At 32.8% G+C, this 27,967-nt stretch overlaps 2 protein-coding genes across 6 annotated transcripts in view; one reads left to right on the forward strand and one right to left on the reverse strand.

Annotated features, from left to right (window-relative positions):
* The window catches only part of LOC114332103 (mitogen-activated protein kinase kinase kinase 4), a 177,090-nt gene extending 149,316 nt beyond the window's left edge, over positions 1 to 27,774 (forward strand). For all 4 annotated transcript variants that reach the window (XM_050644696.1, XM_050644697.1, XM_050644698.1 and 1 more), the window contains 4 exons: positions 2,024 to 2,447; positions 5,789 to 6,080; positions 9,462 to 9,568; positions 12,151 to 27,774. In XM_050644696.1, the coding sequence (XP_050500653.1) occupies positions 2,024 to 2,447; positions 5,789 to 6,080; positions 9,462 to 9,568; positions 12,151 to 12,354 (1,027 nt within the window). In that variant the 3' untranslated portion in view covers positions 12,355 to 27,774. The remainder of the gene's footprint in view (positions 1 to 2,023; positions 2,448 to 5,788; positions 6,081 to 9,461; positions 9,569 to 12,150) is intronic.
* LOC126880655 (uncharacterized) overlaps positions 1 to 27,967 on the reverse strand; it is an 85,027-nt gene that overhangs the window by 39,618 nt on the left and 17,442 nt on the right. The gene's annotated exons all lie outside the window — the stretch shown is intronic.

Below are 27,967 nucleotides of genomic sequence, written 5' to 3' on the forward strand. Positions count from 1 at the left end.
TGGTTGTTAGGTAGTAACTAGGGTGCATAACAACAATGGAGAATTGAGTTTTTATTTAGGTGTCAATAATTTTAAGTACAATTTTGATTATTATAAATTAAAATATGAGCGAAAGTGAATTTGAAGAAATTGAACGGGCTTGGGAAGAAGGGTGTTCCGCAATTATTCTAATACTAGTAATACTACTAATGTATGCGATTCTGCAGGAGTTTCTGTTAGAAGTGAAACCACAGCCCAACAAGTGGGATTTCATTAAATAATTTAACAAATTGTACCATAAGTTTCAATATTAATAAATAATTCGTTAGTTTTCTTTATTCTTTCAAAAAATAAATTAAAATTAAGAGATTTTTTAACTCGACGGTAAGTGAATTACTTACCGTCGAGTTGGAGTACTTACCGTCGAGTTGGATTACTTACCGTCGAGTTGCTAGTAAATGTCACCTACTGACGTAAAATCTGTCACGGTAAACAGTCAAAAATGATCAATCGTGCAAAAAAGAATTTATCTTGTGATCAATTTTATTGTTAACATTATTGGATTAATAATTATTTAATTATTAAATAATTGGATGTTTCAAGGAGAACGACAAAGTTTGGTTTCATAATCCAAAGAAGCGAAAGGGTTGTTCTCCCAAGTTATTATTGTTACAATTTCGAACGTAGTGCAATAAGGATTTACATAAAATTGGCTACAAAATTAAGCATGGTTTGAAAAACTTGAATTTTATTTCGTTTTATGAGGTTTTAGAACAGGGGTGGGCAAAAGCCGGCCCGTGGGCCGGATGCGGCCCTTTTGTTTATTTTATCCGGCCCATTGAGAAATCCCGTAAGCAATTTTTTTTAAGAGCGTAATGCATTCAATTTTTTCGAATCCTGAGAAAACTAATAAGTATTTTTGAAAAATCTAAACGCAGAATGAAATATTACATTATTACCGAGGGCCGAAAGTCCCTGAAAACTTCTATAATGTTTATCACAGAGGTGAAAAAAAAGAGCAAATTTAGTGTGATTTTTAATTATGTCTTTTTCCTTTTAATGATGATCGAAAGTTCTCTGTTCCTTTTTCATTCTGTGCAACACCATTTCGTACGTAATATGATTGGTCCATGGTATTTTCATAATTCCCCTAAAAAGCCACATCTCAAAAGCTTGCAGCTTTTTCATTAAGTCAGCATTAACAATCCAATAAAGAAGAAGAGAGTGGACATAACATTTTTATTATTATCCCGGTTTTTTATAGCGTTCTGCGTCTTCCGGTTGCCAGTTTCCAGCTTCGTCCGTCGTTGCATTCGTCAAGGTGAAGGTTCCTTTCCGACATTGTCTTCTGAATGCCGCCTAGCCAGGATTGTTTCGGCTTCCTCTCTTCCTTATTTCCCTTGGCGTCCATTTTAAAATTTGTTTTGGCAGCCTGTCGTCGTCCATTGACGTCATACATGACCAGCATACTAGATCAGTTGTCTCCTTTGAATTTCGTCTATGATGGTTGACTTGACATAACATTTTACTATCCGATATTAGATTTGTAGATTGAATCTTTGGTTACTCAGAAATTTCCTCATATCCAAAAAGGCTGCTCTTGATTACTCTATTCTTGATCGAATTTCTGAAGTTCATTTTTTATCTGTATCCTTGTTATGACTGAATATAACGGACCATATTAAAAATTTGTCAAATGTCTTTCTCCAAATGCTTTAAAATGATACTTAAGTATTTTTGTCCGAAAAATTTCTTGGGCAGAGGAAAACCTCCACCAAAAACATTAGCGTCACATACTGGATATAGTTCTCCGGCCCTAGAGACATTTTGAAAATTTCATTTTGGCCCGCGCTTAAAAGTATTTGCCCACCCCTGTTTTAGAACAATAAAAACTTTTTATCAAGAATGACATTTTTCGCTAAAATTGAAAATAAAAAAGTTTTTCCTCTTGGGCACCCCAACCCTGGACACACTGTATTATTAGCTATCTTATATTTGGGTTTATCTACTTTGAAGTGCGAATAATAAGTATTAATTTTTTTAGTGCAAGGAAAGACGACGACAGGAATGGCAGCGCAGCGTCGTCCATCAGAATAGAGTTTAGTTCAAATTCTCACGCCGAGAAATTCCGCGAAGCTATTGCAGCGCTCGAAGCTGAGTTGGACCAAAATCTCGCCGAACAGAATCTCATAGGCAAAGTTCTGGAGGATACTACGTCCAACAAGAGTTCGATAATGCGACGAAACGTCAGTTTTTCATGGCAGCGCGGTATCAAAGTCGGTCAAGGCCGATTCGGCAAAGTGTATACGGCAGTTAACAACAACACCGGTGATTTAATGGCCGTGAAGGAAATAGCTTTGCAGCACAATGATCCGGGTACGCTGAGGAAGATAGCTGAAGAAATGAAGATCCTAGAAGGGATTGCCCATAATAATTTGGTGAAATCATACGGTGTTGAAGTTCACAAGGTAAGGATAGCATCTTTATAAAGTAATTTTTTTTGTGTGAATTTGATGGCCTTGGCCGAGCCAATTATCCAGACATTTTGTTATTTTAAAAACAAACAAATTTGTTTTTTCAATCAGATGAATTTTTTCTGTATTTCTAACTCTAAATACATAACAAACCTAACATATTACGGTTATTCAACCCTATTCTGTAACTTTTAACAAATCGAATAGAAATGACCAAGTCGAATCGTAATTACCCAAAATCGGAATGTTTGATATCTATCGCGTCATTTTTGTGTTTGGATTGGTATTCTGTAACTCATATCGTAATCGAAATCTCTGACTTCTATTTCACGCGGTTCTGAGGAGGCGGCAACCGCGCATTAACCAGTGTTCTGTGACCTGGTTGTTACTCGAAATATGCCACCGTTGCCATATCCTCAATGTTTTCATACTTTCTTCATACTATCCTCAAGTTTTGAAAAGTAAATAAAATATTAGTGTAAATACTGGATGCAAAAAGCTCAAAAGAGAATAAATGGTTTTAAATTAGAGTTAATTAAAATTGATATAAAAAAGAAGATAAACTGAAATAAAAAGATAAGTGAAAGTGAATATAAGAAGTATAAATGCTTTTAACGCTCGGTTTTATAATCAGTTAAAGTGGACTTTAAATTTTAAGTTGGTACCTTTATAATGCAATTCATACGGGTAAATGTCAACTTTAAAGTGAACTTTAGTTAATGTTCACTTTAAGTTGATTATGAAACCGGGCGTTTTAAATCAAAGATATTTAAGTTGATGTTATTAGGTTTGCTTCAACATGAACTTTTGGACGGTCCAGAAACCGTCACGAAACTACTTGTACCGTTTATTGTGCGCATGTTCGTAATTGTGTCGCCCAGTTATCGTCCGATGACGGTAATTTGGAAACTGATGTTGGAACGGTTACCTGACTCATAACTGATTTATCTGTCAATATGTATATTGTTGTTGGTATATCCAATGATAAAAACCAAAGACGTATGCCGTAGATATATTAATTATTATGTGACACATGACACAAGCTCGAAACAAATGACAATCAATGAAAAACTTATGAAAAAAAATGATTACTGAAATGGTCATCACGAAACTGTCACTACAAGATCACAATTCTTGTTGGAACAGTGGGAAGGACTATCCGATGACGATCATATTTTGTTGAACGGATTTTGTTTAAATAAATTATTTAAAATTGATATTACTAATAATATGCAATCTTTAAGATTCGACTCCAGCTGAAATAACTGCTAAACAACTTTTCCCAAAAATGGTAACTTTTCTATAATTTGTTCAGACTATGAGCGTTGACTGATAAATATACAAGTAGGTATACTAGTATAATATACAAATATATATATTTATCAATCAACGCATAAGAAGTCTATTGTATGCTATTCTCGTAAATTATACCATTGATTGAAATTGTACAAGAAATAAAAGCAAAAACAGTATGGCAACACTGCGAGTGGCAAACATTCAGATGTCACATAGCAAATAAATAAGGTTAGGTCCTACAGCATGTCTAAATTAAATATATAATTATCTAAACAAATAAAACCACAGACTAAAAATGAAGCAGCTAAAAATAGGTAGAAATACTATAAATAAGTAGTAATCAATTATTTTTATATATAAAATATAAACGCCAAAACAAAACAAAATGCGCTTGCGTCAACCACAATTCCGATAATCGAAATCTCACCTCGACAGGGTAAATGCTGTCGAAGTGATTTCTATTCACTATTACGATTGTAGAGATTCCGAAGTAGTTATGGAATACGGATTTGGACTATTTCTATTCGACTTAGCCACTTCTATTCGATTTTACTGACTTCTATCATCGAAATGAGTTACAGAATAGGCTTGATTATCTAAATAATACACTGTGTTGGTTTTAAATATTTTTTTTGTACATATTTATTTTTTTGTATTTTTTTATATCTTTAATTTGTTTTTTTATTATTTTTTTATTATTATTTTTTAGTAATTGTTTTTTTACTACGCTAAGACATAAACCCGATTCAACACCTCGGAGGTTTACATCTTCTTAGTTTTTTTTTCTTGTTCTTTTCTGTTTTCAATTATAATATACAATAATTACTTAAATCTACAGGGTTTAAAAAAAATAACAACAAAACAAACATGTTTGTAAATATAAAAAATATAAGGGGTTTTTTGCGACGTTCGTGATTGAGATAGTGCACCAAAATTTGGGAATAAATAGACCATGACATAACTAAGTAAAATCCCCAGAGCCGGAAACCAGAGTGGCGGACGAGGGTAGTTATAAGGGGTCAAAGTCGCGGTTTTTATTATTTTTTGTGACGCTCATGACCAGATAGTGCACCAAAATTTGGGAATAAGTAGATCATGACATTACTAAGTAAAATCTCCAGGAACGGAATGCTGCGTGGGGGACAAATGTTGTGCTGCGTCAGAAAGAAAATAATACAAACTACGACTTTGACTCCCTAAAACTACCCTCATCCCCAACTCTGGTTTCCGCCCCTGGAGATTTTGCTTAGTTACGTCATGATCTTCTTACTCCCAAATTTTGGTTCATTATCTCGATCACAAACATCACAAAAAATCCCTTATAATTTTTATATTCACCCCTGCCCCCACCCCTTTGCCGGACACGCAGCGTTCCACCCCTGGAGATTTTACTTAACTACGTCATGACCTACTTATTCCCAAATTTTGGTGCACTATCTCGATCATGAGCGTCACAAAAAAATAATAAAAACCGCGACTTTGACCCCTTATAACTGCCCTCGTCCCCCACTCTGATTTCCGGCTCTGGGGATTTAACTTAGTTATGTATGTCATGGTCTACTTATTTCCAAATTTTGGTGCACTATCTCAATCACGAACGTCGCAAAAAAACCTTTTATATTTTTTAAATTCACCCCTACCCCCACCCCTTTGTCGGCCACGCAGCGTTCCGCCCCTAGAGATTTTGCTTAGTTACGTCATGGCCTACTTATTCCCAAATTTTGGTGCATTATCTCGATCATGAGCGTCACAAAAAAATAATAAAAACCGCGACTTTGACCCCTTATAACTACCCTCGTCCCCCACTCTGGTTTCCGGCCGTTGGGAAAAGTCATGTACACAACTAATTCAACATATCCCCGTATAGATTTTCCATATTACTTATCACGCACAAAATCCGCTTCTATCTCTCCGACTATAATATATACTCAAAGATTGGTAGAACTGCAAAATTCACATTTACACATTTTTGGTTAGGTTCTGATTTTTTTATTAGAATTTTTATTTTCTTTCGTTAATATTAAAAATCGTATTTTTAGGATGAAATGTTAATTTTCATGGAATATTGTTCGGAAGGAACATTAGAATGTCTCGTAGCAGATACTGAAGGGGGCCTTCCTGAGTTACAAGCTAGGAAATATACCTTCCAACTACTTTCAGGTGTAGCTTGTTTACATGACCACAGTATAGTTCATAGGGATATAAAGACAGCTAATATTTTCTTGACTGAAGGTGGCAACTGCTTAAAAATTGGAGATTTCGGCTGTGCTGCTAAGATTAAATCTAACGTGACAATGCCAGGAGAATTGAAAGGCTTTGTTGGAACTCAAGGTAAGCACTGAATAATTTGGACCTTTTTTTTATAGATAACCTTACAATAAATACTACCCATACAGTTCTACACTCACCGGCACAAAATTCCGCCACCCAAAATTTTTGATCAAGTTTGACAATCTATAACTTCATTATTTGTACTCCTATTTTCAAGATTCTTGCATCAGATTGTAGGTACATGCTTTCATGTTGTTTGTTATTATTTCGGTGACAAAATTTTTTTGCTTAGATGGCATTATACGGGGGTGAATGAAAGTGTTGATTTTTCTCCTAACTTTAAAAAATTCTGTGAAAAAATTGTAGGGCTGATTTTGTTTCATACTTCTTTTATATATTATCCTGGAGGTATCACTAAGGTTTTGTTTTTTTAATTATCCGAATATTTCTTTTCTTGTAAGTGCTGTAAATAAAAATACTGCTTTGAAGGTTTATTTAATTAGCATCGAATAAAGGTGTGTTATCCTTGCCTGGGGAATAGCCCGATATTTCTCTACCAGGGCCATAACTGTAACAAATTTTCTGGAGGCCTGGGATGACGGTGAATAGCTTTTTTTAATTATTCATCCCATAAACGCTCAATAGCATTGAAATCTGAGCTGCATGCGGGCCATTCTAATCTTATCAATCCAACCTCTATTGTATGAGTCAATCGGTGTTTTTATTTACAAAAAATAGTACAGTTCTTACAGTAAAAGAGATATTCGAATAATTCAAAAAACAAAATTTTAGTGATGCCTCCGGAATAATATGACAACATTTTTCCACAAAATTTTTTAAAGTTAGGAGAAAATACAACGCTTCCATTCACCCTCGTATAATGCCATGCAAGCAAAATTTTTTGTTACCGGAATAATACCAAACGATATCAATGCATGTACCTACAAACTGGTGCAAGAATCTTGAAAATTGGAGCACAAATAATAAAGTTATAAATTGTCAAACTTAATCAAAAATTTTAGGTGGCGGAATTTTGTGCCGGTGAGTGTATTAAATAACCTACAGGTCAAACTCTCTATTGTCACTTTATCTCCATCTATGTTCCATCTCCCTATAGTTTAGTTAATTTTAGTTTTTTCCATTTTATTTTACGATGTAAATTCATATCAGACCATTCTTAAAGTTTGGGTAAGTAAATTATTTTCCAGAAATTTCTTAAAAGATTAAAATACATTCATTCTTACCCATATTTCTGGGTAACATTTATCATAATCCTCTTTAGAAAGTAGGTATTTGGAAAGTTATGCGAGTGAAGCGATATTGTCAGCTTCTGAGAAGGACAGTGATTACGATTAGTTAATTACGTTTTTTCCAAAGTGAAATTTTGTAGGACAGATATAGACATTTTTTGTTTTCCCCACACCAGGGGATTTCTGGTCGAGAGCCGTTTTGTAATTTTAGTATTATTCAGTAGCGAGCGAAAATTAGACCTGTAAACACGTATAGCAATCAATAAAGAGTTCTATCGAAAAGTGTCGTCGCATATTATTTTAATTTGCTAAAGTAATATTTTATAGCAACGTATAATCATGGTAAACTAATCGTGGTATGGTGGCTCCTACCTTCTGAGCCACCTTAGATAATTAAGGGTTGGTTACCCCCTACCATAAGGGTTGATGAAATAACTCGTATCACCGTAGATGCATTTATTTTGTAAGTTAGAGTGCTAACGGTAAAGAGCTGGTGGTACGTTAGTTCTCAGTAGCTGTGATGTTTTCCCTTTGGGATCTCAAATATTAATGACTTACTCTTCGCAATGGAATTAGAAAATAATAATTAGTCTTCTCCTGTTTATTGTTTTGGTATATAATGAAAGTAAGATTGTTTTGGTTAAAAGCGCTGAGTCGACTAGGTTATAAAAATAATGAATACTATTATTATTTCAAACCGACCTTGGTCAAACCTAAACTGTTACACCGATATGTGCTAATGTAGGTCGATCGTATTTACTATCAACGAACGTAGTTGTTTTGCTAAAGACATTTTTAATTATTAAAAGGATTTGTTTTAATAAGAAGATTACTAAGAGATGCCGTGTATCCCAACACAGTGGGTCAAACAATTATCTTACAATGTTATAAGTAGAAGGGACTAGCAGTTTGCCAAGGTGTATCTTGCAACACTGTTTGTTAATAATTATTTTATTTATTTATTTACGGGCAAGCCCAATTCAGAAAATATTATTACAAAAAAAAATATTACAAAAACAAAAGCAAAAGCATAAACAGTGTCAACACAAAGAACAAATATTACAATATCTATTGGATAACAAAGCTAATAAGTTAAAGAAAAAAAAACATTACGATATAAAAAAACAAACAAAGTTTAAGCTTAAAAATTTCTGATAGAAATTATATCATTAACATTGTATGTTCAACAAACGATTTTTAAATAGTTTTTAAATCTATCCAAGGAATTGCAGAATATATTTAAGTCATTAAGGGCCGGTTGTTCGAACGCTAATCAACATTGATCACTATCAAATATTTAATTACTGTCACAACTGTCAATGTCAACTTTGGTTGGGTTGCTGAAAACATAGTTAATTATAATTATGAGATTAGTTAGTCAATTAACATAACAATTATTAACATAATTGATTAAATAATTTCATAATTGTCATCAATAATTATGTTTTCGGCAACCCAAGCAAAGTTGACATTGACAGTTGTGACAGTAATTAAGTATTTGATAGTGATCAATGTTGATTAGCGTTCGAACAACCGGCCCTTAGAGAATTCGCAAGTCAAGGGCCGGTTGTTCGAACGCTAATCAACAATGATCACTATAAAATATTTAATTACTGTCACAACTGTCAATGTCAACTTTGGTTGGGTTGCTGAAAACATAAGTGATTATAATTATGAGATTAGTCAGTCAATTAACATAACAATTATTAACATAATTGATTAATTAATTTCATAATTGTAATCAATAATTATGTTTTCAGCAACCCAATCAAAGTTGACATTGACAGTTGTGACAGTAATTAAATATTTGATAATGATCATTTCTGATTAGCGTTCGAACAACCGGCCCTTAGTGTTCGTGGTAAAAAATTGTTGTGAGTATAGTTATATCTATGGAAGCTTATGTGAAAAGTTTGGGTTTGTCTTATTGACTGAGTAGGTACAGAAATACTAATTTTTGACAGAAGATCGGGGCAGCTACTATTACCATTAATAATGTTGAATAAGATTGTCAGATCTTTTCTTTTTCTACGGGTTTCTAATGAAGTAATATTCAATAATAATTCAATATCCGTGTAGCTACGATATATGTATATATATTTCTGGAGAACGAACACTGTACATTGGTAGTAGCGCAGCGAAATTTGAGTAGTAATAGAGGGATAGTACTAACAGTTAATATTTGTTTTAGCTTACATGGCCCCTGAAGTGTTTACGAAGAACATGTCTGAAGGGCATGGTAGAGCAGCTGATATTTGGTCTGTAGGATGTGTTGTTATCGAGATGGTATCTGGCCAGGTAAGTAGAATATAAACATTGAATCTATACTCCTTTTGTTTCTACAAGAAGTCATGTAAATATAATTAGTGATAGTTGGTAATATTTATCAATTTGATATTATCCATGCGTTATAAATCCCTACAAATTAATAGATTGCATTTTTATTAAGGTGAAACAGTAGCGATCAACAGGTAGCGAAAACGCGTTCCAAGATTGCGGCTGTAATTTTGAATATTTTTTCGAGATATTTGGCACACGTATTCGTAATATAATAAAGAATGGCGGTACAGAGCCCAATTTAAAAAATATATTAATATGTGGAAATTACTCTGTAATTAAATACAATATTAAAAAAACGAGCCTGTACCGCCATTAAGAAGAACAAAAAAATACACTTTCTTCAAATAAACTTTTTTATCCGATGCCTAGATTTTGTGTCATTGTGGAACTACTAATGAAATAAAAAATTTTAGTAGTTCCAAAATGACACAAAATCTAGGCATCGGATAAAAAAGTTTATTTGAAGAAAGTGTATTTTTTGTTCTTCTTAATGGCGGTACAGGCTCGTTTTTATAATATTGTATTTAATTACAGAGTAATTTCCACATATTAATATATTTTTCAAATTGGGCTCTGTACCGCCATTCTTTATTATATTACGAATACGTGTGCCAAATACCTCGAAAAAATATTCAAAATTACAGCCACAATCTTGGAACGCGTTTTTGCTACCTGTTGATCGCTACTGTTTCCTCTTAATTATTTAATATTGTTCAAATAATTAAGTAAGATCTTAATCCCTACAAATTAATAGATATAATTTTTATGCATTTTTATTAATTATTTAGTATTGTTACTGCGGTTATTACCCCATTTTTAACCTTCCTCTTCTTATTCTTCCTTCTTGTATGTAAGCTTTAAAGCCTGTTTCTTCTTCAATATTAGCCTCCTAAATTGTTTAAGTTATCGCACCATCTTTTTCTTGGTCTGCCAATACTTCTTCGTCCATTTGGTGACTTATCTCGTGCTATTCGTACTATTCTATCCTTTGCCATTCTACTAATGTGTTCGTTCCACTCCTGTTTCCATTTTGTCACCCATCCATTTATTAATTCTACATTGCATGATCTTATGTTTTCGCTTCTCTCCCTATCCAACAGACTTTTCCCTGATATTCGTCGGAGTATTTTCATCTTCGTTGTTTCTAGTAGTCATCTCGTGTTAGATGTGTCAGGTCTTATCTCTGCCGTGTATCTCGATATAGGTCTAATTGCTGCTTTATAGATTCTTCTTTTGTGTCTTGTCTTAGGTGTTTGTTCTTCCAGATTGTGTCATTAAGATATCCCGCCGCTTTACTTGCTTTTAAGCTTTGTTGTCGTACTTCCTCTTCAACATCTCCGTAACTGGTTATACAGTGCGGTGGAATAAGTGTTGCCCCCCCCCCCCTGTTAACTTGTTTATTTTAAGAATATAAGCAAAACGCTCGGACAGGTCGATTTTTAAACTAACCACAGTATATTATAGCTTCAACGTTTCGAACTTTACGCGGTCCCTCTTCAGGTGACAGCCATAACTTTGATTTTTTTAAATGGTAAAGTACACCATATGACACCTCATTTAACAGCTTTTGAAATACTGACTTCAAAAATGTATAATACTTTAATCCTTTTTGAGATCGTAGGCGCAAAATTTCGGTCGAACACTTTTTAAACGCATTTATTTTTTCGAATTCTGAGAAAACGCGAGAAAGTATTTTTGAAAAATTTAAACGCAGAATGAAAGATTATATTATTACCGAGGGCTGACAGTCCCTTCGAATAAACAAAAAGTTTCTTTTGAATGATTTGAAATTAAAAATCACACTAAATTTTCTCTTTTTTTCACCACTGTGACTTATTAAAATAAACATTGTAGGAGTTCTCAAGGACTTTGGACCATCGAGAATGTAATATTTCATTCTGCGTTTAAATTTTTCAAAAATATTTATTAGTTTTTTCAGGATTCGAAAAAAATGATTACATTTAGAAAGAATTCGACGGAAATTTTGCGCCTACGCTCTCAAACAGGATTAAAGTATTATACATCTTTTAAATCAGTATTTTAAGAGCTTTTAAATGAGGCGTCACATGATGTACTTTCCCATTTAAAAAAATCAAAGTTGTGGCTGTCACCTGAAGTGGGATCGCGTAAAGTTCGAAACGTTGATGCTATAATATACTATGGGTAGTTTAAAAATCGACCTGTCTGAGCGTTTTGCTTATATTCTTAAAATAAACAAGTTAACAGGGGGGGGGGGAACACTTATTCCACTGCACTGTATCTATTCCCAAATGTTTAAACCTTGCTTCCTGCTTTATTATTTTCCCGTCAATTTTAGATGTTGTCATACATTTGGGTTTTTCTGCCGATATTATCATATTGTATTTTTTGGATATTTGGATTTCTTTGTTCGTCATTCTGTAACCATGACCTTTACGTTATTGAAAGAACTAATTATTATAAAATATCTAGTTTTTGATGGCCTAGTCAAGGCAATATGTTTATCATTCTTACCAGACCGTATATTTATCATTCAATAAAAACATTTGTTTATATTTCAGCGGCCTTGGGCTCAATTCGACTCCAACGTTCAAATAATGTTCAGAGTGGGCATGGGCCAAAGCCCGGATCCTCCTGACGACATGACAGATGAAGGCTTGGACTTCCTCGATCTGTGCTTCAAACACAACCCTCGAGAACGAGCTACAGCTAGACAACTGCTCGTTCACGATTACGTTCAACTCAAATTGAGTTTGGAAGACTAACAAGTATTGAGTCTGAATATTGCTTGAATTCTGTGAATTTTGGTCTCAGATTTAAAACGAGAAGGCTATTTTGAGCAAACTGTGGATCGTACCTAGGCAATTTAATGAAGTAATGATGAAATGTTCCAAGATAATTGCTCACAGTCGATATGCAAACAGTAAGCCAAGCCGCACACCAAAGAAACATGAAACGAAAAACATGAAACATGAAACGAAAAACATGTTTCATGAACCTAAAACACTGCTAAACAAATCTCAAAGTCCGCCTACCAATGAAACGAGTGTGATTCATGCTCATGGCACATTTTTATTTTCGGAGAGTTTCATAAATGGGCGGACGTTTATTTGTTTAGCACTGTTTTATTTCCATGAAACGTAATTTACGTTTCATGTTTCTTTGGTGTGCGGCTGGGCTAAAGATTGACTAAACTTGAAAAGTAGGTACTATGTTACCAATAATGAGGTTAAGAATGTATAGTGTAGGAAACAGAGGTTGAACATCGCAAAATTGACACAAGTCCGGTTTTATTTTTTTCTGGTGTATCGAGGGGTATATCAAACCCTGCGGCAATTAATCACAAATAAGTGGCTGATTTTTTGGTATAGGTTTCATTTAAGGGCAATTGCAAATTTTTTAATTACAGGGTGTTACATTTTAAAACAATCCTTTATTTTCCATAAGTACGTTATCAATAAAATGAATAGGTGACGAAAAAAAAAATAAAAACTGGAGCCCGCCAAAGCATTTCTGAGGTTTACGGCGCCTCTGTGCCGTAACGGTTGAGTATACGAAAAAAATGCATACGACCTTATTTGTAGAAAAAATAGTGGTCTTTAATTCTGTATAAGTTTTGTTTTAAAAAAATGCATAAGTAATGAGAAAATCATAAAAACATGCTCTCCAAGGGATAGGGGTAGTTTCTGCAGTTTATTTTCAAGGATAGGGGTAGTTTCCGCAGGGATGTTGCATTAATCATAATATGTATTTATGAAAAACCCAATTGATGGAGCATTTGTCCATATGGGTCAAAAAGCAAAAAAAAAATTTCAATCCTCCCTTAATTTATTCTTTTTGCTACAGGGGTTGCACCAAGAAATCGCTTTTAGTGTCCATGCATGGGTAATAAAAACGTGGACAAAATGATATATGAAGCATTTTAATAAAGGGTATTGTGTGTGAAGGATTCCAAGAAAATCACTTTCTTTATTAATTCTCCCTTTTTTTGAGGTGGTTCAGTATGAGGGTGCATTACAGAAATTTGTAAATGACACCAGTACGTTTTTCAGTACATCGCTAAAAGTTTTTTTACTCTAGCATATGTGGTTCAGATGGTATAAAAATGGGTTTTTTTAAAATGTAACAACCTGTAATTAAAACATTTGCAATTGCCCTTAAATTAAACCTATACCAAAAAATTAGCCACTTATTTGTGATTAATTTCCGCAGGGTTTTTTCTTAATTTTTATTACAGTTAGGGAAAAATATTTTTTTTTAACATCTTTTTTAAAAATTTGTCAACTTTGGGGCGCCATCCCCGCTAAACGGTGGGTGATAGACATATGCTGTCGGGAAATAAATAGCAGAAAATATAGTCCTCTTCATTTTACTGTTAAATAATTTTTCTGCAAAACGTATAGGAAGGGCTATGTTTCGAAAAAAAACATAAATTACCCCCTTTAAAGGGATGAAAAGGGGGAAAAGGGCGAAATTTTTTAAGAAAAAAGTTAGTCTCATAATAAGCACCTCTTGATATACCAGAAAAAAAAAATAAAACCGGACTTGTGTCCATTTTGCGAGGTTACATCTGTGTTTCCTACACTAGTATGGATCATACAAAATCAAATCTGATGTATATAATTTTATATCATATACAGTGCGTCCATAAAGTAACGCATAAATTCATTATTTCGTAAACCGATGACTTTAAGGAAAAATCCCGAAACAGGTCGATTTTTATTTTTCAATTCCGATTTTTTGGCATATATATCATACTAGTGACGTCATCCATCTGAGTGTGATGACGTAATTGATGATTTTTTTAAATGAGAATAGGGGTCATGTGATAGCTCATTTGAAAGGGTATTCAATTCTCTATTCACTAATATAAACATTAACATACAGGGTGTTCAAAAAACATTTTTTTAATTAAAATAATTGAGACAAAAAGAAGAATGTATGTAATTTATTTAATTCAAAATACATTTTCCTACTGCCAGAAAACAGAAAGAAATTTTATTTGACAAATAAACATTGATTTTCGCTTAATCGAAATGTTCAAGTTGCCAAGAGGCAAGTGGGTGGCAGCTTTAACATTGAATTTAAGCAAAAAACACTATTTATTGGACAAATAAATATTTGTTTCCTATTTTCTGGCAACAGTAAAACGTATTTTGAAATAAATAAATTACATACATTCTTCTGTTTGTCTGAATTATTTTAATTAAAAAAATGCTTTTTTGAACACCTTGTATAAATAATTATGTTAATGTTTATATTAGTGAATAGAGAATTAAAAACTCTTTCAAATGAGCTATCACATGACCCCTATTCTCATTTAAAAAAATCATCGATTACGTCATCACACCCAGATGGATGACGTCACTAGTATGATATATATGCCAAAAAATCGGAATTTAAAAATAAGAATCGACCTGTTTCGGGAGTTTTCCTTAAACTCGTTGGTTTACGAAATAATGAATTTATGCGTTACTTTATGGACGCACTGTAGACAAACATGTACATTACATGCGAATTTTTTATTTAATTTTTTTAATATTTTAATTAATTTTTATAATATAAAATTACTTGTAAACATATTTTTGATATAAATATTTTCAGTCTTTGAGAATATATCTTTGTATATTAAAACTGAGTAAATAATTATTGATCTACAATCTTTTGAACTGGTTTATGTGAAAGAGTTTTCGTAGCTTAGAATCATTGATTTCTTTTTCATTCGGAACAAAAGTGAACAGAAAGTGATATATCCAGATGTTAAATGTGAGTCCCCTGATTTTATGTTACATTTCAATTTATGCACAATTTAATTATGTTAAAACGGTACACTTTGTGTGTTAATCCAGGATGTGGATGAAAAATTAATATGTGAAAATTTAATTTAAAGATTTTACATCATGTGGTAAAATTAGGGTTTCATTATGTTAATTATTCACTTATGATACTTTTCTAAAAAGAAATTACAAAATTAACCAACAAAATAGTAGATGTTTAACTTTTTTTTCTGGCCTTAGTTTAGAACGGCGATACTCAACCTTTTTCTTTTTCTTTTTATTTTAAATATATACCTTTTATAAAGGATTTTACCATTTTTTTGTATAACATGGTATACAGCCAACTACAGGAAAACTTTTTCCTTGTGGACTTTTTCTTTCCTGGGCCACATAGTAGCTATTGCCATAGCTTGCGGGCCGCAATCAAGATGAAGTAGTACACAGGGTGTTTCATTGGGAAACGGAAATACTTGAATGCTGAATAGAGGTAAATGAAGCCGTTCTAGACATACTAAATTTATTGCTCCACCCACTTTATAACCGAGTTACAGGGTGTTTTATCAATTTTGCCCATTTCTTTCTGGACCCATAACTTTAGAACCACCTTGTATATTTTTTTGATATTTGGTACACATATGTCACGTTTAGAACCCAAACCACCCAACTACTAATCACAAGAAAAATCCAGGTCCAATTAAACAAAATTATAAATCCATTGTGACCTTGAAACAACATCCTGTATATTGAAATTTTCAAAACCCGTTTGCATATATTTGAAAAGAGCTTTAATAGAGCTTCTATTTTTTGCGCAGACAATTCAATGACTTTAATTTTGAAATTATGTCGAAATTTTTAAGAACTCGTACTTTCAAAACAAAAATTTCGATAATATTATTTCAAAATTAATGTCATTAAATTGTCTGCGCAAAAAATTGAAGCAATTAAATTTAGTTTTTATGCTCTTTTTAAATGTGCAGACGAATTTTGAAAATTCTAAAATACAGGGTGTTTTTTTTAATTTGTTTTTGTTAATCCGGACCTAATTTTTCTTATGATTATTAAATGGGTCGTTGCATTGTAGTAAATAAGTATTGATTATTTTTAAAATGAGTATTTGCTCATTAACTTTAATAATTTATTATTAAAAGTTAATAATACCTTGCTTTTTAATCAGAGTTCTTAAAAATTTCAATATAATTTAAAATTAAAGTAAAAATTGTCTGCCTCACTCCCAAACACGCCTCAAACACATCAGCACACTATCAAATAATTAGAGAAAACACGTGAAATTTGACAAATAATTTGATCACAGGGATCTTTAGTTAGCCTTCGGGCCGCATAAAAAACGCTAGTGGGCCACATGCGGGCCTCAGGTTGAGTATCACTGGTTTAGAAGCTTAATTGTTTAACTTTATCTATTATTTATATAAAAAAAACAATGGAAAACTAATCATATAGGATTTCAAATTTACCGCTTACTAGGTATAACCTATGACTCAAAATATTTTTTGATATTTTCATTATTTTATACCAGCATCGTCTTTCGTAGATGTAATTTTATACATACTAAACAATATTTTATCAATTTTAAAATTTGACTGTTCACTGCCTATATCTCTTATGATGTAAGCTGAATAATAGATTTTTATCAGCTTTTTTCAACACTATATTACAGTTATAATTTGATACATTTAAATTCTAAGTTAAATAGTGGCTGAATCTGCTAAATTTGTATAATATGATATACTTTTTGTTGTTCACATCTGTTCTCAAACTAAATGCAAATATTTTAAAGAGAAAATGAACAATATCTTTTATTGTAAAAGTCTATACAATCTTCTTCTTCTTGCAATACCGTCTCCTATCGGAGGTTGGCTACCATCACAGCAATCTTAACTTTGTTGGCTGCAGCTCTGAACAACTGTATTGAACTGCACCCATACCACTCCCTTAAATTTCGCAACCAGGAAATCCCACATTTCTCTTTACTTGGATTATGAGTCTTAGCAGAGAGTACTTTTCTCCTCTCATTATGTGGCCTAGATAGTCTCCTTTTCATGAACATTTTTCAGTGCGTCACAAATTATAGAAAAAAAGGTAAGTCCGTGATAATACACATTTATGACATTTATTCTAACGTGACATTTTTGTTAAATCTGACAGTTGTCAAATTTTATTTTCAATTTGGAATAAAACCAAATCAATTGTGTCTATTGCATTTATAAAATGGTATTTTCTTTCATTTGTATAGTCTTATAAATTGTACAGATTATATTGATAATATTATTATTTTATTTAATAAATAATTCTTTTTTGATTATGGCGCCATCTATCGACAACTAGAATACTCACCGAACTAGAATAATTACCAAAGTATTCAAAGACGTGCCTTTTTTTCTGTCACATACAATTTAATGCGTTAGAGAGAAATCGAAAAACTGTGACGCACTGAAAGATGATCATGAAAAAAAGAATATTCCAGTTTTTTCGTTTGTATGGTTTTTATGACTTCGCATTCCTTCCCCATCTTCAGCAAAACATCTTGATTTGTTACTCTTTCTGTCCATGGTATTTTCCACATTCTCCTGTAACACCACATCTCGAATGCCTCAATGTTTTTTATGTTTATCTTTTTCAGTGTCTAAGCTTCCATGCCGTACAGCAGAACGGAGAAAACATACCAACATTCTCGTTCTTAAGTTTATATTTATGTCCCGGCTGCATAGGAACTTTTTCATTTTGACAAACGATTGTCTCTCTATCTCTATTCGCCTCTTGATTTCTCTTGTCTGGTCATTAGTATCAGTGAACCAAACCCCTAAATATTTGTAGGACGTAACTCTTTCTACTGGCTGATTATTTATGGTTAAATTCACATTGGTGTATAGCTTCTTTGTTACAATCATGAATTTAGTCTTTTTGATGTTCAGTTTAGACCATACTTATTGGTATGAGAGTTTATGTTTTCCATCAAATACTGTAAATTTGCTAGGTTATCTGTTACTATTAGCGTGTCATCAGCGTATCGTATATTGTTAATTATCTCTCCGTTAATGTTCATACCAATGTTTTGCTCTAGGAGCGCTTCCTGACATATTGTTTCGCTATATATATATATTGAATAGTAGTGGAGAAAGCACACAACCCTGACGCACACCTCGACGAATCTCAATTTCTTCGGTTAACTCATTATCAACCTTGATTTTTGCTGTTTGTCCCCAGTACAACCTGGATATGGTGTTAATGTCGCGACTGTCGCGATGTTTTTTCTTCGTAGGATTTCATACAGCTTTTGGTGTCTGACTTTATAGAAGGCCTTCTCAAAATCTATGAAACCTACGTAGAGGTTTTGGTTTACATCCAAACATCTTTGCATTAACACACTCAGACCAAACAAAGCTTCCCGTGTTCCCAGTCCACTTCTGAATCCAAACTGTGTGGCGTTTATGTCCTCTTCTAATTTATTAAATATTCTTTTGTAAATTATTTTTAAAATACTTTTAGTGTGTGGCTCATCAATGCTATAGTTCTGTGGTCTGAACACTCTGTCGTTATTCGTCTTCGGGAATGTGACAAAAGTAGAGGAGAGCCATTTCTTTGGTATGATGCCTGTTCTATAAATTGTGTTAAAGAGGTTCACCATTATTTCAAGTGTGTCGTCGTTACCCCCCTTAATGTTCCTTACAATATTTGTTTTTAATTAATTTATATCCAAAGTGGAAAATATAATTTTAGTAACTATTGCCCCATATACATTTATTAGTATGTTGGATATTATTTGATATATCATTTTTCTTTAATTTTCTGTTCCTTATTTATCTATGTGTTGTGGTTTTGTAAATTTTGAATAAACTTGTTTAAATTTCGTTCCTTAAATGACTTCAAACATCAGTGATAATTTTTTTTATCCTTTCAACATTGTTAAAGATACTATAACGCGTCAACTTGGAATAGCTGTAAATACAAGATCGAGTTGACAGACCTATGTGAACCGTACCATAAAAATAAAAGATATGAATCTATAGGGTTACCTGAAAGTCCTTTTACAATAATGAATTGTTTTTGTTATAAAAAAATATAAAAACCTTATCTTGTAAAAGGTATATTTAAAATCCCTAAAAAGGGCTGTATCACAACAAAACGTTTTCGGAATCAATATTCCATCATCAGTGTTATCATAGGTTCACATGCTTTAAGCCACCAAAATGTACGGGTAAAAACTCTTAAATTGACATTAAACAGTTGGGGTTACATTATATAATCTGATTTTAAAGGATGTTAAAAATATTTCTAGATTAAACCCTGGCATCACATGGCATCAACCATATTGGTTGGGAAATTGTAGGTATAACCTTGCATGGCAGAGTTTAGGTGACAACTGGTTGATGTCATGTGATGTACAACCAATATGGTTGATGTCATGTGATGCCAGGGGTTAATCTGGAAATATTTTTAACATCCTTTAAAATCAGATTATATAATGTAACCCCAACTGTTTAATATCAATTTAAGGGTTTTTACCCGTATATTTTGGTGGCTTTTGGTTTGGGTTGTAAACCTGTAATAACACTGATGATGGAATATTGATTTCGAAAACGTTTTGTTGTGATATAGCCCTTTTTAGGGATATTAAATATACCTTTTACAAGATAAGGTTTTTATTTTTTGTGATTTATGGTATACAGCCAGTACAGGAATTTTTTCCTTGTGATGTTTTTGTTATACTACACAGGAAAAAAATAGTAAGACCATTATGTTTGTAAATTATTTATTTATCCAAAACATCGGCATGCATACCTCCATTGTCGCAACACAACTTGATACGACGCCATGTTCGTATGTTCATCCGTCTCAGCATGTCAGGAGTTACTGATGTAAAAGATTGGCGAACTCCGTTTCGCAAGTCCTCATTTGAAACATATCTGCTTTTTCTAATTTCCTCTCTTAAATAAAACACCGCAGTGCATTTTCCGGAGTTGTCAAATCTGGACTTCTTGGAGGCCAAGGTATTGGTATAGGACGTTTTGTAGAACCTCGTCCAATCCATCGGTCCGGGAAGCTCGATCTTTTTGAAAATAAACTGTCAGCAGTTTCCTGGGCTCTCAATCACAGATCACCTACCTCCTCTAGATGTTCCACCATAACGCTTTGGTTAAATATGAAAAACAGCGCTCCAAGCCGCCTATATCGGAACTAATCCAAGCGGGAATTTCAAAATGTAATTTTGGTAGGAAGAAAATGTTAGAAAATATTTTTGTATACAGTAGAACCCCGATTATCCGTGCTCCTCGGGACCGAAGGGCGGCACGGATAATTGAAAAGCACGGATAATCCGAACATGCATTTCTTATGTATAATACATATGTACGTATACACATACATATGTACCTACCATAAAAGATAACATAAAAAAATAAATCTTTCATTATGAGTCTCTCTTTCGTCATATAGAGTTTCCGTCAAGGCGTCAAGTGATTTACGATGACGCTATTTTGATAAAACCTCAAAAATGCAAATTGAGTAATAGAAAATCATAGCACGGATAATCCGCACCCGGATAATCGGGGTTCTACTGTAGTTAAAAAAAAATTGCTTTTAAAATATGCAAATTATTTTTAATTTCAAATATACAAAATAAGACATGGCAACGTATTTTTATTTATTTATTTAATACCAGCAAAACCACTTTGTATACATTTTTTTACAAATCGTATCTTTACAAATGAAATTATTAATAGTTTTCTTCCAAATACTTCTATAAAAGGGTATCTCAAATAATTGAAACATGTGTGCATCTCTACTTGTTGAAGGACTTTCAACTAAAACAAAAAATTAATATAATAGTTTATGCCATGATTCATTTCACGTAAAATAATTTTTATTAATTATAATATATTTTCAGTAGAGTAGGGGTTACTTACTTGGTGTTACATTAATTTGCTTCCATACACTACTGACTGTCTTACTTGTTCTCTAATAACAAAATACTTGTTGAACTCACCATGCAAATGTAAGCTAGGAATAGGGCTTTTCATCGATTGTCATTTGTTTCGAGCTTCTGTCATATGTTGTATAATCTGTGTATAATGTTAATATACACAGATTATACGACATATGACAGAAGCTCGAAACAAATGACTGTGAATGAAAAGCACTATTGCTTTTGGATATAATATATGACTTCATGGTACAATGCAAACTGATCTTCAAATCACATTCATTTTGTTTCAAAAACTGTAATTGAATCCATTTTATCTAAATCAGGATTGTTTATTATTGCTAACAATCAGATAAACATTACTGACATAAAGACTTACTGACAATGATGACAATTGACAAATTATAATGACAGTCAGACTCAGTGATATAGAAGAAATCTTCACTCCAGTGCATAGCGACATCTGAAAAAATGAATCGGTACTCCAAATGACATTTAGTTTAGGATGACCTTGAGATACCGCGTGAAATATCTATGTCAATTTCACGCTTCAAAAACTCATAATAACTTAGAAATACAAATTTAAAGTCTTCGGTATCTTAAAATAGGTCAAACGGCCCGTGACGTCACTCAGTTTAACTCATAGAGGTATATATTAACATAGAGGGAGCCTTCCTTCCGCGCTTCCTGACGACAAGATCTCATGGACTGGTTTGCCGCATCTCTTTCTAACACATTGTATCGAAAATCTATGATGACATTCAGTGTGAAGATAGGCACGGAAGAGGAGGACAACTGTAGCAGTTTTAATATGCATAAGAGTGAAACAGCACTAATCCAAATAAAAAAGATGGTGTCGTCACTTCGCTCTGAATGACACTCTCTCTATGCTAATATATAACTCTATGGTTTAACTATATGGTTCCGTTTATGGTTATAATTAGGTATATTCTTCTTCTTCTTCTTTAGTTTATTGGCCTCCACCTATTTTGGTATACATCGTCGCGAAATAAATGAAAAATATTTATATTCTATTAACATTTATCGTATGTCATTGTAATAATATATACCAGTTTGTTGACATTGGAGTTTGATATAGTTATTGAAGGAAAGGAAAGAAGGTTTACTACGGAAAATAAAACCATTTTGTAAAAGTACAGTTTTCTATGAATAGTTCAAGCGATCAAAACACTTGTAACGTCAAATAAATGTATTTTCTACTGACGTTTATAACGTCTAATTTAAAATTCTGTTTACTTTGTTGGAAAAATGTAAATGTACAAACGAATGACGTCACGACGCGTTTTAGGCCACCTGTTTTAATTTGAATTTTTAATCGCCTTTGGGGGCCAAACGAAAGACCTACAAAAATTTTTTATCTTTGATACATGTTTTAAGTTATGTTCTGTTGTGATTTATAACATTTTTTTCGAATTTAAAAATTTATGCAAGTTCCCTATTGCGGGTGATGCGCCGGAACGCCAACAAATATTGGCGCGGTGTTAAAACAATATTATTATAACTGTAAAGGAACTTTCCGGTAACCCGGTCCTAGCGCCATCTCTTATCAAACGACAAAACCTATTGAGCAACCTGTTATTTTGATTAAACATTAACTTTTACCGATTTTAAGATTTTATGTTTTAAAATGAACATCAGATTTTATTTTGTGTGACTTGTAAATATTGAAATGTTTAGGACAAACTGTTTGTATATTTTTGTATACCTTGATGATGAATTTAAAAATGTATTTTGTTGTACAAAATTTAAATTTTATTAGTATGAGATTTTAGCTTAATTTATACGTGCATTGACTTTGGTAGCTTAAGTAAACATAATAAATTGTTTATTCGAAATATTGCAGAAGTTGAAAAGAATATTAAATACTTTTGTGATTATAGTTTTAATACCAAGAAATCATTAAGAAGTAAAAATAATAAATGATGATACCAAAACAATAGCACACTTTTTATTTTACCCAACCTCTCTTTCCTAACCTAACCTACCTTAACTTTCCTTATTTTTGTTTTATTTATATACAATGTTTACATCACGCAGACACACTAGATTTATTCCTAAAGTATATACACTCACCGGCACAAAATTCCGCCACTAAAAATTTTTGATTAAGTTTGACAATTTATAACTTTATTATTTGTACTCCAATTTTCAAGATTCTTGCATCAGTTTGGAGGTACATGTATTGATATCGTGTGTTAATATTCCGGTAACAAAAATTTTTTTCCTGGATAGTAATATACGAGGGCGAAGGGAAACGTTGTATTTTCTCCTAATTTAAAAAATTCTTTGGAAAAGTTGAAGGGCTCATTTTGTTTCATACTCCTTTCGTATTATCTCGGAGGCATCCCTAAGATTATGTTTGTTGAATTATCCGAATATCTTTTTCCTTGTAAAAGCTGTAAATAAAAACACTGCTTTGAAGGTTTATTTAATCAAAAATATCAAACGCACTGTGTCCACCTCTCGCAGCAACGACTGCTCGCAATCTGTTTGGCATCGAATAAATGCCTGGGGAATAGTCGGATATTCCTCTACCAGAGCCATGACTGTACCAAATTTTCTGGAGGTCTAGGATGACGGTGAATATCTAGTTTCAATTCATCCCATAAACGCTCAATACGATTGAGATCTGGGCTGCATGTGGGCCATTCTAATCTTATCAATCTAACCTCTATTTAAGATATTTATGTTTATGAGTCAATCAATGCTTTTATTTACAAAAAATTGTGCGGATCTTACACGAAAAGAGATATTCGGATAATTCCAAATACAAATAATTATAGTTCAAGTTATAAATTGTCAAACCTAATAAAAAATTTTTAGTGGCGAAATTTTCGCCGGAATATAAAATAATTCATTCTAAACGAACATAAAAAAAGACATTTATTCATGTGGAAATTAGCAAATCATTCTGCATATAGAACATAGGATTATCCGGCAGCTTATTGCCTTTCATTCATAAATGGGAAATTTTAAACGTCAAGAAGACAAAACTTATAAGAATATCGAAATCTTCTCATAAACGGAACAAATGTCGAACGAGTGGACCAATATGCTTATTTTGGAACAATGTTTAACTCCACAAATGATTACTTCCAGAAAATCAAAAGAAAAAAGGCTAGAGAAAATTTTAACAAAAGAAAAGTTGGAGATAACAGTTAGGTTGACAGGTGCTACGTTTTCCCGACTTTGTTTTATGGAATAGAAGCTTGGACCTTGAATGCGGCATCAATGAAAAAGCTAGAATCATTCGAGCTGTGGGTGTACAGAAGAATTCTGAAAATATCGTGGACAGAATACGTCACAAACAAAGAGGCTTTGAGAACGGTGAAGAAAGAAATGAAAATCTTAAATACAATAAAATTGGAATATCTCAGACATATAGGGCTTTTCATCGATTGTCATTTGTTTCCAGCTTTTGTCATGTGTCACATTATATTAATATATCTACGCCATACGTCTTTGGTTTGTATCATTGTTATATACCAATAACGTATGACGTAGATATATTAATATTATGTGACACATGACAGAAGCTCGAAACAAATGACTGTGAATGAAAAGCCCTATTGTATGTGAAGATAGATACAACTTGCTCCAACTGATTATGCAGGGAAAGGTTCCAGGAAAAAGAAGCATAAGCAGACGTAGAATATCATAGCTGTGCAACCTGAGAGAATGATATAGATGTACATCAAATGAACTTTTCAGAGCAGCTGTTTCGTAAGTCCGAATAGCTATAAATGCTATGATGATTGCTGACCTCTACACAACTAATCAGAAGAGGGCATATTTGTCGTAGGATGTATAACAACATTTCTGTACAACATTAAAATCCAGCTTGACGATTATTCTAGCACTGTCCGTTATGCCTGTCCTTTACCTACCAGAACTTGTAAAAGTCATATTCATTAACAATTTAGTAAATAGATAAATCAAGAAATCTGAGGCCAAAAGGTTTAAATATTTTATATGTAATTGTATACAAAAAGTAGCGAAAGTAACCTCTTGTTTGCTATGTAAAAGACTAAGATATTCTCAAGAAAATATAAACCATTTAGAGAATAATTTGTTTAAACTAAAAAACAGTTAAAATACTTTTTAAATAAAATCCATAAGGAAAAATTTCCTGTAACTGGCTGTATACCATTAATTACAAAAATTGAAGAAAATCTTCTGTGTAAAAGGTATATTTATTTAAAACCTCAATAAAGGCCTACATTAAAAGATAGAACGTTTTCGCTCTAAAGAGAGCATCGTCAGTGTCCTAAGCAAGCTCTACATGCTAAGCCACAAAAATACAAAGCATGATATGACTATACCACGTGTATGTGGGTGGTTGAGTTGATTTCTCTGTCTTCACCATTTTTGGTGGTTTAGCATGTAGAGCTTGCTTAGGACACTGATGATGCTCTCTTTAGAGCGAAAACGTTCTGTCTTTTAATGGGGTTAATATTGGGGTTTTAAATAAATATACCTTTTACACAGAAGATTTTCTTCAATTTTACTTTTTAAATGTTAATTTTTAAATGTTTTTAAATATTTTGATATTGTACGTTTTATTATGTAAAACAATGTCTATTAAGTCATCATAATTTATAGTTAAGATATTCTAAAAAAAGTACCATAGGTATTGTTATTGTAGAATAATTTGTTTAAGCTAAAAAACACTTGAAATACTTTTACATTGGAATATTTTGTGATTGTTATGCAATTTATTGCAAAATCTGTATCTATTAACTGTATACACATACGTAGACTGAGCACTGTAATCTAAATTGGTTCCCCCTGTGCGGCAGTCGATCGGTGGTCTATCTATCTCTTTTTACTAAGCGATACCGCTCATTTGACGGACAAAGATGGCTAGACCACTCAAAATGAATATTGACCAATGGCGTCCTTGATTTCGACGTTACACCTCGATGCACAAAGCGGCCCATAGCTAGCCTAATCTACAGGTTATTATATCTATGAACAGTACTGAGCCAAATTAAAAAGATGGTGTCGTCACTTCGCTCTGAATGACACTCTGTCTATGATAATATATATAAGTCTATGTTTCCCACTGCAGCCGATTTGACAAACCCTAAGGCCGATGCCGCACTGCAGGAAGTTTGGTAGGATGCTGGATGGTAGATACCTGCCTGGCGCCTATCCAGCTACTTATACCATGAATAACAAAACGACGGTAGCCGCAGTGGCCTCCCACTACCATCTAACCATCCGGTGGTTCGCCAGGCGTCTATCCACCTAAATCAGTCGTGTTTGATATTCCATCCGGGTAGCCTGGCTATGGAGGAAAGCGTAATAAGTGCTGTGTATAAAAAAGGGCAATTTTTGGACTCAATAGACCCACTATGTGACGAAACATGGCTTAAAATATCTGTTTTATTTATTCATTGCAGTTGCATTAAAAAAATCCAATATTCAAGTCAGGTGAATTTAAAAAACAATTTGTAAATACCTTCAGTCGTTTTTTCTCCACTTCTGAAAAGTGTAGTTAGTGAGTTTTACCTCTAATAAGACGATATGCTAAAAAACAAATCAAATGTAACGTAACAAATGAAACAAACGATTCCTCAGCAGTCAGTTGGATACTGACTTGTCACTCTGACTTCATTTCATTCTTTCACTGCGTCCAGGATGCAGCGCCCCTCCACCATCCACCTTTAAAATCCACCCTCCAAGCGACCATCTAGCATCCTGCAGTGCGGCATCGGCTTTAAGAAAGATATGCCTATCCTAAATACAAACATGTTTTTCTGTCGCACTGGGTGAACAGTTTTAGATTGCAGCGCACAATCTGAAATTATATGTCTATGAATTATTTATGGAATACATAACTTATAATAATAATAATAATAAGTTAAAACACTTTTGAATTTTAATGTTTTTTGATTGTTGTAGGATTTTATTATTTATCTTAAAATTAGGTGCATTATTCTATAGACTTAAAGTCTAGTGATGAACTGTCTTTCGATAAGAAATGTCTTGTTATCTAGTTTTGACTGTAGTGATACACCTATTACCTAACTGTATTTCTTAAAATGATTTGTCGGACATTACTTGTAAGGAAAACAAAGTTAATACTTAATATTAGATCAAATTTGGTCATAAGTTAAATTGTTATTACCTACTATGATAGTTAAAATTTTGACATTGTCCTCGAAACTTTTTACGAATCTATTGTATTGTATTGTTCTTATTGTACGTTTCAATTGTCATCTCTACAATTAATTTTAAGGCTGAAAACTGGTTGTTTGTGATTTGGTACATATAAAACGAAGGTATTGTGATAAAAGTATGAATCAGCTATTTTTATAAATATATTATGTAATATTTAAATAATAACGGTATACCTTTATGTCATACCGGTATAAAATAATATGTTATTTGTAAATTATACCTAATAAGTTCATTTTTTAAATAAATATATTATTGTTGTTTTGTTTTATTTCTTTTATTGTTGACCACTTTAAAGGTTCAAGCGGTCTTCTACATCCAGAGTTTAAACTATCAACTGTTTAATATTTCCATAGAAGTAAACTATTGTCATTTTTGAAGTTATACTTCTTTACGATCGAGAGGGAAATTTTATAATGCCGGGCGCATGCGCACACAGACAGTAGGTATTTCGTTGCT

This window comes from Diabrotica virgifera, chromosome 2 (genome assembly GCF_917563875.1).
Source record: "Diabrotica virgifera virgifera chromosome 2, PGI_DIABVI_V3a".
Taxonomy (NCBI): Eukaryota; Metazoa; Arthropoda; class Insecta; order Coleoptera; family Chrysomelidae; genus Diabrotica; species Diabrotica virgifera.